The sequence below is a fragment of the Solea solea genome, chromosome 21 (assembly GCF_958295425.1).
Source record: "Solea solea chromosome 21, fSolSol10.1, whole genome shotgun sequence".
Taxonomy (NCBI): Eukaryota; Metazoa; Chordata; class Actinopteri; order Pleuronectiformes; family Soleidae; genus Solea; species Solea solea.
The window spans coordinates 10,804,647-10,818,314 of NC_081154.1; the positions used below are offsets into that span (position 1 = coordinate 10,804,647).

The following is a 13,668-nucleotide window of genomic DNA, read 5'->3' on the forward strand; positions in this document are numbered from 1 at the left end:
TTTCTGTGATCTCATGTGGCTGGATCTCTCGTTGCCACACTATCATCAACTAGCTATTACTATACTACCACCTAGTGGTGAATCACTGGCATCACCACCTTTTGAGGGTGAAAAAAAGTTCATATTTAGTTTTCTATGGAAGAGTATTAGGGCCACAGAGAGAGAAAAAATAAATAAAACAGTATGGATTCTGAGATTAAAGTAAGAATTCTCTTGTTTGTTTTTTTTTTTTTCCTTTCAATTTTTGGCCCCAATACTCTTCCATAGTTTTCTGATGATGGAAAACCAATTAACACTTTAGTTAAGACAATCATTTATTGAGGCACTTGACACAAGCCATGGAATGTACAAATCAAATACAACAAATGTAAGGTACTTTTCCACATTCTTGCATCTGTAAACAAAGTAGGAATATTACATTCTGGCAGTGAATTCACACGACCCCCACCCACCCCAAACCTCGCACCACCTCCACTACCAATGCTCAGGGTAGTGTACGGTAAACAACAGCTACAACAGCTACACAAGGTGTACAAAACACTCAATGGAGCCAAATACAAAACTAGGACTCACCCTGACCTCCCATTACAGTGCTCCTCTCCAGTCACAAAGAGTGCACATGCACGCAATTTGTTAAAAAAAAAAAGCATCATGTGTTGTTAGAGGTAAATTAGGGATGAGGCATCTAAGACTATTTAGCAGCACAAGAACACGTCTCCACGTTGAGAAAAACTGGTCGTTTTTCAGTAAATACTGTATATAAAGACATTATCCACGTTTTTAGCAGACATGTGCACAGGCAGAGTCTATAGGTGTCTGTCTGCTTTGGCTCACCACTAACTAGGATGTAAACATTGAAGTATTTTGTGTAACAACGTCATTGTTATATGCGCTCCTTGGCAATCGCAAAATCGAACATTTTCAGATGTTCACAAATACGTGTTTTTTGTTGCCGTGCCTATACTGTATGCCTGATTTGTACAACAACAACAACAACAACAGCAAAAGAGAGTTGCACGTGTGTAAAGGAGGGTAAGGCTGTTGCTGGGGCTGCGTTTCATATAGTTTGAATGTGAAAGCTCCAGCACGTGTTGTCACCCTGTTGTCCTCTCGTCCCGACAAAACCCAGCAACCTTAACAAAGTGTAACAGCTGGCTCAGTGAAAGTAGGTGAGATTAAGGCTGTAGTTAAAGGCTTCCTCTACTTAAAGCATTTGTTTTGTAGGTGTGTAAAATTGAGGTCTGTTGCAAACAGACGCACTTTTGCCAAAAAAATAAGCCAGAACATGGATGAACACAACCTTTGATTGAATCTGTTGGTCAACACATTTGTAGGGCCATAGCTCGCTGAGACCATTGGGTCAATGTTTTTAGGGGAATATGGGAGGGGACTTGTGTCACTATTTTTGGTATCAGTATTTTAAAAGTCCCATCTGTTGCTCTGTGTGGGCCGTGGAGAGGAGGATTATGCTACAGTGAACAACACAACTGTCATTTAAAGCCTCCAGGCAGTGAATGTTTAATACTTACAACATACAACTGAGGGAGTTTGGATGTAGCAAGTTGACCCTTAGTCTATTGTAGATGTTCAGGCGTCTCTAAAGTATCTCAGATTGCCTAGTTTGGCCTGATGGTGAATTTATATCGTTTACACCAGGACACGCTAAACACTGAGATTTTGCCCATTAATACTCTGAGTGAAATCATTTATCTCAGTCACAGCTGTTCATATACTCTCAATGAATGTATTCCACACAGATTCAAAACCGCAGCTTTAATACCTGTGTGTAAATCTATCCTACTGGCCAATCTCATTCTGTGGAGTGAGGCTCTCCCAGGGGCAGATAATCTCCTTGGCTCCCACTCCTCCCCGAGAGGAAGCCCTGTTCTCCTCATCTTCATCCTCAGACTCTATGGGGTAGATGCGACACTCTGGAGGAATATCCACTTTAATCTGAAAGAAACTAGAAGAGACGCGTCTGTGACTTACTGTGTGTTCTGTTGAAATGCAGTGCAGTCAGAAAGCAATGATACATTTCTGTAAAAATAATAATGATATTAATTAATTAGCAAATAAACCTAAATAAAATAGTAAAAATCAAAGGTCTAGTCTGTAATTCAGGTTTATTGCCCATAAGTATGTTTGTGTAATACTATAAAGTGTATAAAACTAAATCGGTTTGGCTTTCTGTAGCCTTGTAATTTGCCTTTTATATGTACTGTAAATGTAGTGCATGTACCTAGTCAGAACAAGGACCGTTCTACCGTTTCCTCCCACAGTCCAAAACATTGCAGATTTGGGGATTAGACAAATTGGACACTCTAAATTCATCATAGGTGTGAGTGTGAGAGTGGATGGTTGTTTGTCTCCATGTGACCGTGTGATGGACTGGTGACCTGACCAGGGTGTACCCCACGTTTTGGCCCTTATGTCAGCTGGGATTGGCACCAGTGCCCCCCATGACCCTCATGTGGAGGAAAGTGGTAGAAGATGGATGGATGTTTTTATATCTGCCCATCATCATTTGAGATTTCACACTAAATAAAGGCTACAGTATAGGTTCTCCAGCACATTTGGAAGGGAAGGGTGACTTAACTAGTATTTAAATTCTACATACTGTGCCTTCAAGAGCTGGATTCAACTTTAGATTTCACATGAAATCTCTTTCTAAAAAGTGTGTTTTTTTGGCCCACACTCACTTGCCAATCCTCCTGGGAGGAGCCTGGCTGGGTTGATCCGGGCAGATTGGCTTGATGCGAGTACTTGTCCCGGCAGCTGAGTGGTATTTCGGCGACAGGCTGGCAAACATGGTGGCAGGGGTGCAGCCTCGCTTCAGCAGACGCCGGAGTGAGAGAGGCATGCGAGACTTGGACACATTTCTGCTGATGGGGGCTCTGGCTTCTGGGTTCTCTGCTTCTTCTCCTTCACTGGCCTCCACTCGCCGCTCCGAGGCCGAGGTGCTGTCTAAGGCCACGCTGATGGGGGACGGACAGGCCGTTGTGTTGGCCAGGAATGGGAGTGAGGGTGAGGTGTGGCCAGGTGGGGAGTCAGTGAAACCAGAGTAGACGGCAAGGTGGGGGACAGGAGTGGTGAACCGGCACAGCTGTGAGGTCAAAGAGCAATAGACAGAAGTCAGGGGGCATCATGATGATGATGATTGTGCCACAGAGAAACGTGAGTGGGTTGTGGAAAAATGACACAAATCATGGACAGCAATTATAGACAATATAATACTCACACTTTAAATTCCTCAAAGGTGGTTATTAGGCTGAAAATATCAGTTTATGAAGTCAAATTGTTTTGTTCAGTAAGATTCCAAAACATCAATCACTACCCTGAGATAAATAAGTGATACTGTGTTTGTACATATATATATATATACACTGCTGATATGATGGTAAATGAAAAGAAAGAAAGAAAGAAAGAAAGAAGGAAAGAAAGACAGACAGAAAGAAAGAAAGAGTGGAATTGTGTGATGTAATGTTTTGAAATGACTGAAGACAAACACATGAACATAAAGCGTTGACTGGTTTGTGGGATGGTTTTTTATTGGCTAATGACGAATGATGCAAACACAGCTTTATATGCAAAACAATGACGGCGATGGACAACACACGTATCATGACACACACAGCATGAAAGACAACAGTTACAGCTTGTGCAGACAGAGATGCAGCAGATGTCATGACACGGTCAGGCCTGAAGAATGTTTGCAGCATGTGTTGCAACAGCCTCATGTGCTGTGCATACAGTATTTAACCGTGGTTTTAATACAATGCAACTGGATTTTGATTGTGTTCTCAATCCTGTATGATTTCTCTCGCACATTGTTTTTCATTTTCATAAAAAAATAAATAAACTTGCACTTCCTGTGGCGCTAAACATACAACAGTAGTTCACAGGGTCAGGGCTTCGTTGTGATTCTATATTATATGCATATGTAAAAGCTTGATTTTCAGCCACTTGCCAAATTAACTTGGCATAAACATTTCTACACAAAACATCAGCATGCTGTGTGGAAAAAAAAGTAGACACAGAGCTGAGAGAGTTAACCAAAGCAGCGAGGCTGTGAGCAGGAAACCCAAAACAATGAGCTGCAAGACATAACTACAAAAATATGTATAGCACTGGAGGACTCTTTGTGAGTTTGTACAAGCAATTCCACTAATATTACACGTTTGATCCATTATTATTATTATAAAAAATAGGTTTAAAGTGGAAGCAAATGTAAACATTATTATTGTTGTTTTAACAACAAACAGCTTCACATGTTTGTGTTTATTTCTTTGCAGGAGGAGGACAAGGCGGCGCCTCCTTCCCCTGTTTGCTGAGTTTGCTCATGACCTGTGTGATGTCAACCGGGGCATTGGCCGCCATCTTGGCTCTCTGCTCCTGCTCCTGCTGCCGGAGGACGATGGGGCTGAGACTGGGCCGCCGATTCTTCGCATTCTGCTCCAGCTGGGTGTCACTGTCAAACCGGAAGGATTGATACATTAAGATGGAAAAGTGAGGTGGATAGAAAGAAAGAAAACAAGTGAATAGTAAAGGCTTTGTGTCCTTGAGTTATCATTTGGAAAGGCAAATGCGTTAAAAGTCCTTTTCTTACGTGAACTTTTGCTCCTCAGGACAGGCGGCCTTCTTCACTGTGTCTTTAAAGACTGGAGATTTCAAGTATCGTCCATACGAGTCCTGCAAAAATTAAAATCCTGAAGGAATTTACAAATGACAACATTTTCTTGAGGTAAAACCCAACCACTAGTGCGTTTACTGACCTTCTTCATGAGCATGTAGATGTGAGTTTGCGCTGCGTCCAGGACATATCTGTGTGGGTGTTTCAGGCCATTAACTGTGATTTCCATTGTCTTTCCGTCAATGTTGATCCACCGTGGTGCGCCACGTGCCAAGAAGGTCCTGTTTATAGAAACACAGGGTAAATGACTGAAACATTTAAGTGGGCACAAATAAGCAGATGCAGCAGTTTATCACGTATTTAATTCATTGATGAATAATCCCACACCATCCCACAGCCACTTAAAACCTAAATTGACATTAATCACTTGTCACTATTGATCAATCTCTATTTAAGCCAATTTATTTTATTTGAATGCAATGCAAAAATGTCACATCTTCCTGTTTGTAAAGACATTACTTGTAGATCTGCTCTGCTTTCTCTCTCATTGTCTCCGCAGCGCCCCACTTCAGATCTTCACAAACTTCCCAGAATGCCAAGTTCTCACCTAAAGCAGTTAAAGAAATAAAAGAAAATATACAATTATCTAACTTTTCTTAGCCCCATATACAGGCTGATAATATTAGCATTGCCGTTGTCAACAATAACATTTCTAGAATCGTCCATCATCATACCGCTGAATTCCTTCTTCAGGAAGAGTCTGAAATCATCTCGTCCTCGAGGGTCTGAGAGCAGCTCGCCAAAGCTGAACGTCCATCGCTCCACACGCATTTTGGTCGGTATTTCCACACTGCATGACATAATTAATTGATTAATTAAAAAAAGATGAGATCGAGTCATTTTAAATACTCTCAATGAATACAGTGCAGATGATGACTCATCCTCAGCTGACGCACTTGGTCATGTTCAGGTTCCAGTATGTGATATCATCAGTGAGCCAGGGGTTGCTGGGAAGGCACTTGGACAGGAAGGGGTCGTGGTTGCTATAGGTGGCACAGTATTTCACCAATCTGCAGGAACGGAGGAAAAAATGGTGTTGACGAATTGACCAATTCTGCCAAAGTGAGAGTTTCAAAATCATGCTGCTGCCATCATGGGATTCCAAACCCAATAGTAATAATCTGCTGTTAAAAGCATATTTTCCATGAACAATTATGGTATATATACAGTACATTATTGGTATTGTATGAATGTGGCTTAAGTGATCATTTTCAAAGAGGCCAAATAATCATTTCATTGAAAATTTGTGTTGTGTTGTGTAAACATTTTCATGTCCAGTGATGGCTGCTCCTTACAGAAAATATGTGCAATGGTAAATATGTAAGAAGTTTCTATTTTATTGAGCCTGGTTTTGCCTGAAGTTTCTTACTTTCAAAATTGAGTTTTCTTCAATGGATGAAAACTCGTAAAATATATCATTATACTTTTATATACTATACAATTCTCATAGTGCCTCTGTTAGGATGAATGATCAAACTTCTCCAAGCTTCAAACCTGGCCCACTGGACAACCTGTGGCTAGATATTGAACAAACATTACTTTGTTGTTGTATCACACCCATATTTCATCTGTGCATGACTTCCGTTTGCAGCTCAGTCACTTAGAGACATTGTGTGTTTGCCATTTTGAGACAGAGAGAACAATAGTGAACTGAAAATGCAATGTGCCTATCTTACGCGCCAATGGACACAGACGACTTCACTCTGGGCCTCATGATAGACTGCTGAGTGAAGATCATCTGGAGGAGAAATGAAAGCGATAAAAATGTAAAATAAAACTAAGTTTGTCTCTGTTAGTTTAACCAAAACTATGCGTAAGAGCATAAATGTCACTCACAATTCTCTCATAGAAGTCAGGTGTTTTTGTCTGAAGGGAGAAAATACATACATTCAATGTTGTTTCACAGAGTTTATGTCATAGTATAGACAGGAAGTGGGACACTGCCCTGTGTGCACTAGTGTGCATATACATGCACATAGTGAGCGTTGGAATGAGAGTGTGGACATTTTTCTTAAATATAGGTCCTCACATAAAATCAGTATAATTATCCTTTACACATGAAAACTGGTTTAAGTACAGTAAAAAGGTTACCAAAGTAGGAGTTACTGTAGGATGCGAGAACTGCATTACATCAAGCACTATGGGGGTGGTGTGTGTGTGAATGTACCTGGTATTGCTTATGTTGTGGGGACCTAAATCGGTTTACACAGTCACATTACGGGGACTTGTCGTCTTTATGGGGGCAAAAAATCAAGTCATGTTAGACTGAGGTTAGGGTTAGGTTAAGGTTAGGGTGAGAGTTAGGGTTAGAGTACACGCAATTATGGTAAGTCTATGCAATGTCCTCATGGAGTGTGGAACCAGTGTGTGTGTGTGTGTGTGTGTGTGTGTGTAAGAGAAAATCGGGGTATGAAAAACAGCCATAGGAAAAATGCCTGCAGAAGAGAAGAGAAGAGAAGATTAGTTTAAGAAAAAAGATGCATTAGTGGTTAAAACAACAGACAGAGAAAAGACAGGTAAGATGAAGCTGATTGACAGGAATTATGTTCATATCGAACATGCAGAAACTCACCTGTTACCTCGTCTGCATTGGGTTCTATTCTTCTCTCAAGTCCATAGTCCATAGCACTCACAGTACCTGGCTACACACAAAAACACACACAAAGAACAAAATTATCTAGCGGGTAGTTATTACTGAGCGCCATAACTCCTTGATGCAGCTGAACATGTCAAATCTCTACTTTTTTTTTTTTTTTTCTGAAAAGATTTATCCAGCTACTGGACATAAAAATAATTTGCAGCAGAGGCTGTAAAAGTGCATCGAGATGAGCTGAATTATCTTGTCCCAGGATAACAACATTAGAGAGACATTAGTGCTTCCAGAGAAAGGTTATTTTGACTTTTTATGAATAAGAGGATGAGTCATAGTCGCAGGATGCAACTGTGAGGCAGGGAAACGAGTGCAGCATCAGTCAAGACATCGTGCAGTTTGAATGTAAACACCATGTTCTTACTCTTATGTAGCGATCGCATGGATACATGAGACAGTTAAAGGAATAGAGAGAGAGAGAGAGAGAGAGAGGAAAGCTGGAACTGAATCTAGGTTACTGCAGAAGACCACAACCTCTGGGGTGAGCTATGTAGACTTTAAAACGGAGATAATGTTTCCTTCAAAAGAATGAAAAACCACTTTCCTTCTCTTTAAGATTTGAGTTATTCTGCTGCAACTTTCTTCAAACAGAATGTTGCCTGCAAACAACAAGTACTTTAGGAAAACAGTGATCTTTTTTTGTCCAGTGTTGACTGAATTATTCATGTGTGAGCCCCAGGATTATGTTAAAAAGCGAGACCATTATTATTTTAGTTTATATTTGATGAAGTGGCGTGTACTGCCAAACACATGTGCACTTAATCAAATCACCACAATCCACTTGACAACAAAGCGAAGCTGGGTCATTTAGGAGCCCCCGGAGGTGGAGAAAAAAAGAAAAAGAAAAAGCAATGCAGCCTCAGAACAGTGGTGTGAAACCAAGAACCTAAAAGATATTGCGAGCACAACTGTGCCACATTCTCCCTCGTAGAGTGAAATATTAATCAGCCCTGCCCTTTTCCTCTCACTGGACATTTAATGGTAATGAGGTATCATGGGTAGAGATAATGAGATACCCTGGGAAGTAAAGAGGTGAAGTGCAATTTATTTCCACTCCCCTGTCTGTTAGCAATTCACTGCTATCTACAGTATGTGTGCACCCTGATAACTATCTCTGTGTGTGTGTGTGTGTGTGTGTGTGTGTGTGTGTGTGTGTGTGTGTGTGCTCACCGGAGGTCTGTGAACCACCCAGTAGGCTCTCTCCTGGCAGTCAAAAACTACGCGGTCTGGTTTCTTCCTCTCCTTTGCTGCCCTAAAAAAAAAAACACACAAACACACAGAATCACAAAAAACGGCCTGATCTGGACATTTTTAATCTTCAGTGTCGTCCATACCCACCTGTACTGTTCTTTGGCTTGCATCACAATAAAATCCCATTTATGATTCATCCATTTGTGAAGTCGGTTGTACTGCTCCTGAGGGCGTAAAATCGTCATCATCATCATCATCATCAGTAAATGTCAGCTAACAACATGAACCCCTTCCATGTCTCGTCCTCACCTGCTCATGTAGCTCCAGGATTCCTTTTTTCCGTATGTTTCTTTTCGCCAAGTAGATGGCTTTAGAGATGGAAGAAAACAGAAAGAAACTTTAAAGGATGATTCAAAAAAAGATCTGAGAGAAAAATAAAGCCTCACTCACCGTAATCTGTGTCCTCAACAGGCCACTGCTGTGTGGGCCAGAAGTATGGTGTCTAAAAATGACAAAGAGGACAGGATTGTTACAGCGATTTTCATTTGTTTAATCACAACCGTTTCAGGTTTTAGATTGGTTACTCTGTGAAAAAGAAGTCTTTTTTTATACAAACAATTAACTTGATTCAAGCCACACCGATTTTGCAGGTGATTTTTTTTCCTTTACCACTGTAACCTGAATGTCATAGTTTTATTTACACACACATACACTGGCTTTGAGAAACTGTCATGTACATTCCTCATTACTTTTGCTATTCTTTACCATTCAAGCTCAGTATTTTGACAGGATACGACACTTAATTAGATAAAAAAAAAATGGTGAGATTTTGTATTTGTCACTTCCCACGTTTTATATTTTAAATTAGACTTTTTTGCACACACACACACACACACACACACCAATTAGTCATAGTGAATTTGACCTCTGCATTTAACCCATCTATATAGCTGGGTGCAGGAGCAGTGTGCAGCACTTGTCTTGACCCTTCCAATTACAAGCCCCATTCCTTTTCCTCTTGGACACGGGCTGCCCATATTGTCATGTAGGCCCACCTTTATGAAGTCGGTATAATTAAAGAGCATATTTATGACATAAAACATAATTGTAAAGGTAACATTTTAACCAAATAACAACAATAAATGTAACACCTCCTTGTCTGAATGGCGAAATAGAGAAAAAGAGAGTGGTTTCACATTTGAGTTGAAATGGTGAAATGTGTTGCGTTTACCTGGAATCGATAAAGGGACGCATCAGGTTTGATCACCAGGCGTTTGTGGTCCTGTAGAGGGTAGATGTATCCTAGTGCCACCAGCATAGAGCCAACGTTCCTCGCCTCTGAAAACAATAGGCCGAGAATTTAGCAGCTGCTGTAAACAAAACAAAAAACCCTCAAGTACATATAACAATGTAATGATGGCATCAGCTGCTTCATCTCTCACCTTGTGTGTCTACTTGAAATCTGTCTGCTAACCAAGACAGTATGTCTTCACCTGAGGACGGAAACAAAAGAAAGAGCAGTTTAAGTGTTATATACATTATATATCATCAGAGTAAAGCTTGTGGTGTTTTGTGTTGTCCCTGTTTTTTAGATATTAAAACAGGGTTTTCTGGCTTCCCGATAGTGAGAACAATCCTCACTAAAGTGCCAATAAAGCTTGAATACTCTTTGTAAACTCAACAAACATCAAACTGATAGATCAATTAGAGTTAAAAACCTTTTTTTTGACAAGAACTGCACAGACCAAAGTTATCAAGTGCTGTAAAGCAAATAAAGAAATATAGTAAAATAATCCAATAACTAGTTTTACTGCTGTGGCAGATTTATTCATTTATTTACTCAGTCCATAATGACATGGAGAATAGCTGAACCATTAGAAAAAATAAACATTAAATCACTTTACTGGTGGGCCAAGATAGAAACTCTTTCATAACAGATCGCAGATATTCCACAGTTAACGAAAACTGTCAGTGGGAATGAGGTTGTGTTGCCTCTCGGATCCACCACGACTAGCTGTGTCTGTGAGCCTCCTCCACTAATGAGGAGAGATGGGCAGAAGGAAGAAGAGAAGAGAAGAGAAGAGAAGAGAAGAGAAGAGAAGAGAAGAGAAGAGAAGAGAAGAGAAGAGAAGAGAAGCTTGTGGATGACGTAGAAGTCTAGGTTCCCTCTCTGCTTCTTATCTTCCTCCTCCAGTACATACTTTCTCTCCTCTCTCTTGTTTCTGTTGCTGCCTCTTGCCCACTCTATCATCATCATCCTCCTCCTCCTTCGCCTCCTACTTTTTCTGACTCTGAGACTGTGGGGGTTGTCATGGAGATGAAATTTGTCGCTCTCAAGCTTGAGCCTCCAGCTCTGGTATCCTCCAATGAGACTATGCAGGGGAAAATCTGTCAGCTGCTGAATAATATCAACCGCACGCATATATGTGTGTGCGTGTGTGTGTGTCCTCTTTACCAGTGATGGCATGTGGTATTGTTGTGATAACCAGTCTCTGAGGCTGTGACTTGACTCCTGTTTTGGGGTCCTGCATCTCCAGCAGCACCTTCTCTGCCTGTGTAGGAATACAAAACAAAATGGTTACCACAACAACCAACAGTGGTGGGAATATGGGGGGTGGGGGGGGGTTCAAAGGTTACCGGGGAAGCACATGTGAATATTTGTGTGAATAATGTGCTATTCACTGTGCAGCATCCAGGGAATGGTTGTAATAATGACCATTATCATCCTCTTCAGTATGCACAACAGGTTGCCCTAACACTGTTGCCCTATTTTCAATTTAATAAAAGATTTGGTTAATGAAGGATTACTCCAAAGTCAATTACCCCTCTGAGAGATCACTATCAAAATTTGCAATTAAACAAATTATGTTTGGGGAGCTCTCTCTCTGCACGCCTATTCAGCTTTGTCAATCAAAAACAAAACGACTAAAGCGCTGCATGGAAACAGGGCAAGAGGTGGGATGAGAGGTTCTCTTCTATGCCCTGATTTCCTGGCTATTGTTTGGCTGAGGTGGGAGGTTTGCAGTGAGTCACTGACCTGTAAACAGCCTCTCTTTTTTTTTTTTGTTATAACATCATTAGATCCTCACAGAACCACAGCTCAGCTCAGACATGTAGTGGAAAGCAAGATATTGTGTAATGCGTGTGTGTTTATTTGCACGCGCACGCGTGTGTGTATGTGTGTGTGTGACTCCCAGGCCTGTTTGAAAAGGCTTTGTGCTTTGAAGTCATCCTGAAGAGGCCATAAGCCCCAGGCTGAGTCGGACCAAAGTGGGCTTTCATGGTTCTCTTGGAAAGGAGTCGTGAGAGAGTAGGGCTGTGCAATTAATACAAACGTGTGTTTCAGTTATGATTATGGCCCCGAACGATGACAAAAACAAATAATCGTAACTAAGCGATTATTCTCAAATGTTTGTCTTTGATTTCCTGCTCGTCATCCGGCAACAATAGAACACAGGCATTCAGATATATACAATATACAATAATTGATAGTTATTTTAAGGTAAATTCAAAGGGTATATTCAAAATTATATGTTTAAAGCCACTTTTTATACAAAGTAATTGTGATTGTTATTTGTTCCATCCGTAAGAGCTGCAACTGTGATAAACAGATAGTAAATGATCTGCAAATTAAACTTCATTAGTTTTTTCCTGGACATTTCTTTCTAATTCTATCTCACGTGAATGAATTTGACGTGTGGCTATGAACAAAGGCCCATTCTGGCTCCATGACTAGGTGGTGGTTGTTTTCCAACACACAGCATGCCTGGATTAACTTCTTTCCAGAGGCTGGTTGGTGTAGATGGAAGCACAGATACTGATCCAGGCTTAATGCTTATTAAAACAAATGACCTTATCCTTGTGAAAAGGTTGCAACAGTATTATCAATTGCTGTGACATGCATGTATGGAAAGGGGTCAGGGACCAAAATAAACATGATTATGTCTTTTGTTCATTCTGTTGCACATATTTCTGAAACCTGAGACCTTATTGTACTTGTCATTCTGAGTTAATCTTGCAATACATGCATTACTGAATCAAGGCATGCTTGTTATCTGTTTGGCTGTACTTCCTAAAAAATCATTTTGTAGTCCAAATGGCACCTGTGAGCTTGAGTGCGTCTAAATAATGTCGAACCCAAACATGTCACTGAAGCATCATGTTTCAGATGTCCAGGTGTTCTTTAGGGTTTTATTACAGCTTCAGCCACATCATCTGCAAACAATATATGAGTGAAGTGTCTGTAGGTGCGTCTGCAGGTGTATTGTTTATATAAGCCTGAGGAGGCTGTGATCATCACCACTGATGTAAAACAGATGACCTACCTTCTTGAGACATGCCATCCGTGGTCGATACCTCTGTCCATGATCCCGGAGAGTGTTTCTGATGGTCATGATGCTGCTGGTCACTCTTTCTCTCACACACTCACTCACACACACACGGTACTCCTGTTGCCTGTGAGCCGCTGTGTCGTGTGTGGCTGTGGATGCTGCTGGAGGAGAAGAGCAATGATCGATATTGATGCTGCCTTCAAGTGCCCCCCGCCAGCTCAGACTCAGTGGCTCCTCTTTCGCATGCAAGTGAATTATCAAGTATATGGTCGAATTAGTGTTATGAACTTTTTGGGTTTCAACACAAACTATACATATGTATACAATCGACATGTAATTGCATATAACAAAACAACCGGAATGCTAATTTTGCAATGTTTTAAACAATTAATTACTACAAGACTATCATGTACTTATCGCATCCAAAATACCACCGGTGACTCATATCCCGTGGATATTCGCGGATTTCCCGTCTGCATATTCGGTTTAATTGCTCTTTTGGGTCGTATTCCGTTTCAAACTCTCGTATTTCCAACAGCATTTGAAAGCAGCATACCTTCAGCCTTAACCAATCAGAGCGCGGCTTTTTATCTTCGGGCGCAAACTGTGATAAACAGTTACAGCAACAACAACAACGGCCAGCAGAGGGCGACGTGGTACCGCCACTGAAGTCTGTTGCACTGATATTATTTTTTGAAAAGATTATATTTTTAGACTTGCTTTTAGTTAAAACAACACAAACTGTTCGTATTTCATCAAAAGTAACTGTAAAAGTGGGTGCTGTGGTTATAAATAGCATAATTAAG

General features: G+C 40.8%; 1 protein-coding gene across 3 annotated transcripts; it reads right to left on the reverse strand.

Moving 5' to 3' along the window:
• Positions 1-302: 302 nt before the first annotated feature.
• LOC131448292 (regulator of G-protein signaling 9-like) lies at positions 303-13,036 on the reverse strand. 3 transcript variants are annotated; one of them, XM_058620601.1, is made up of 19 exons: positions 12,857-13,036; positions 10,987-11,083; positions 9,974-10,024; positions 9,763-9,869; positions 8,982-9,033; positions 8,841-8,899; positions 8,679-8,755; positions 8,511-8,592; positions 7,270-7,332; positions 6,527-6,556; positions 6,367-6,428; positions 5,587-5,700; positions 5,365-5,480; positions 5,150-5,237; positions 4,773-4,911; positions 4,607-4,689; positions 4,345-4,468; positions 2,700-3,103; positions 303-1,963 (listed from the first exon to the last, which is right to left on the reverse strand). In XM_058620601.1, exons 1-19 carry the CDS (start codon positions 12,923-12,925, stop codon positions 1,798-1,800), a joined length of 1,983 nt encoding a protein of 660 aa, XP_058476584.1. In that variant the 5' UTR covers positions 12,926-13,036; the 3' UTR covers positions 303-1,797. The 3 variants fall into 3 exon arrangements, with proteins under 3 accessions (XP_058476584.1, XP_058476586.1, XP_058476585.1); XM_058620602.1 differs by lacking the exons at positions 303-1,963; positions 2,700-3,103 and having other exon boundaries at positions 3,528-4,468; XM_058620603.1 differs by lacking the exons at positions 8,511-8,592; positions 8,679-8,755; positions 8,841-8,899; ... (3 more) ...; positions 10,987-11,083; positions 12,857-13,036 and having other exon boundaries at positions 7,263-7,332.
• Between the last annotated feature and the right edge of the window lie 632 nt (positions 13,037-13,668).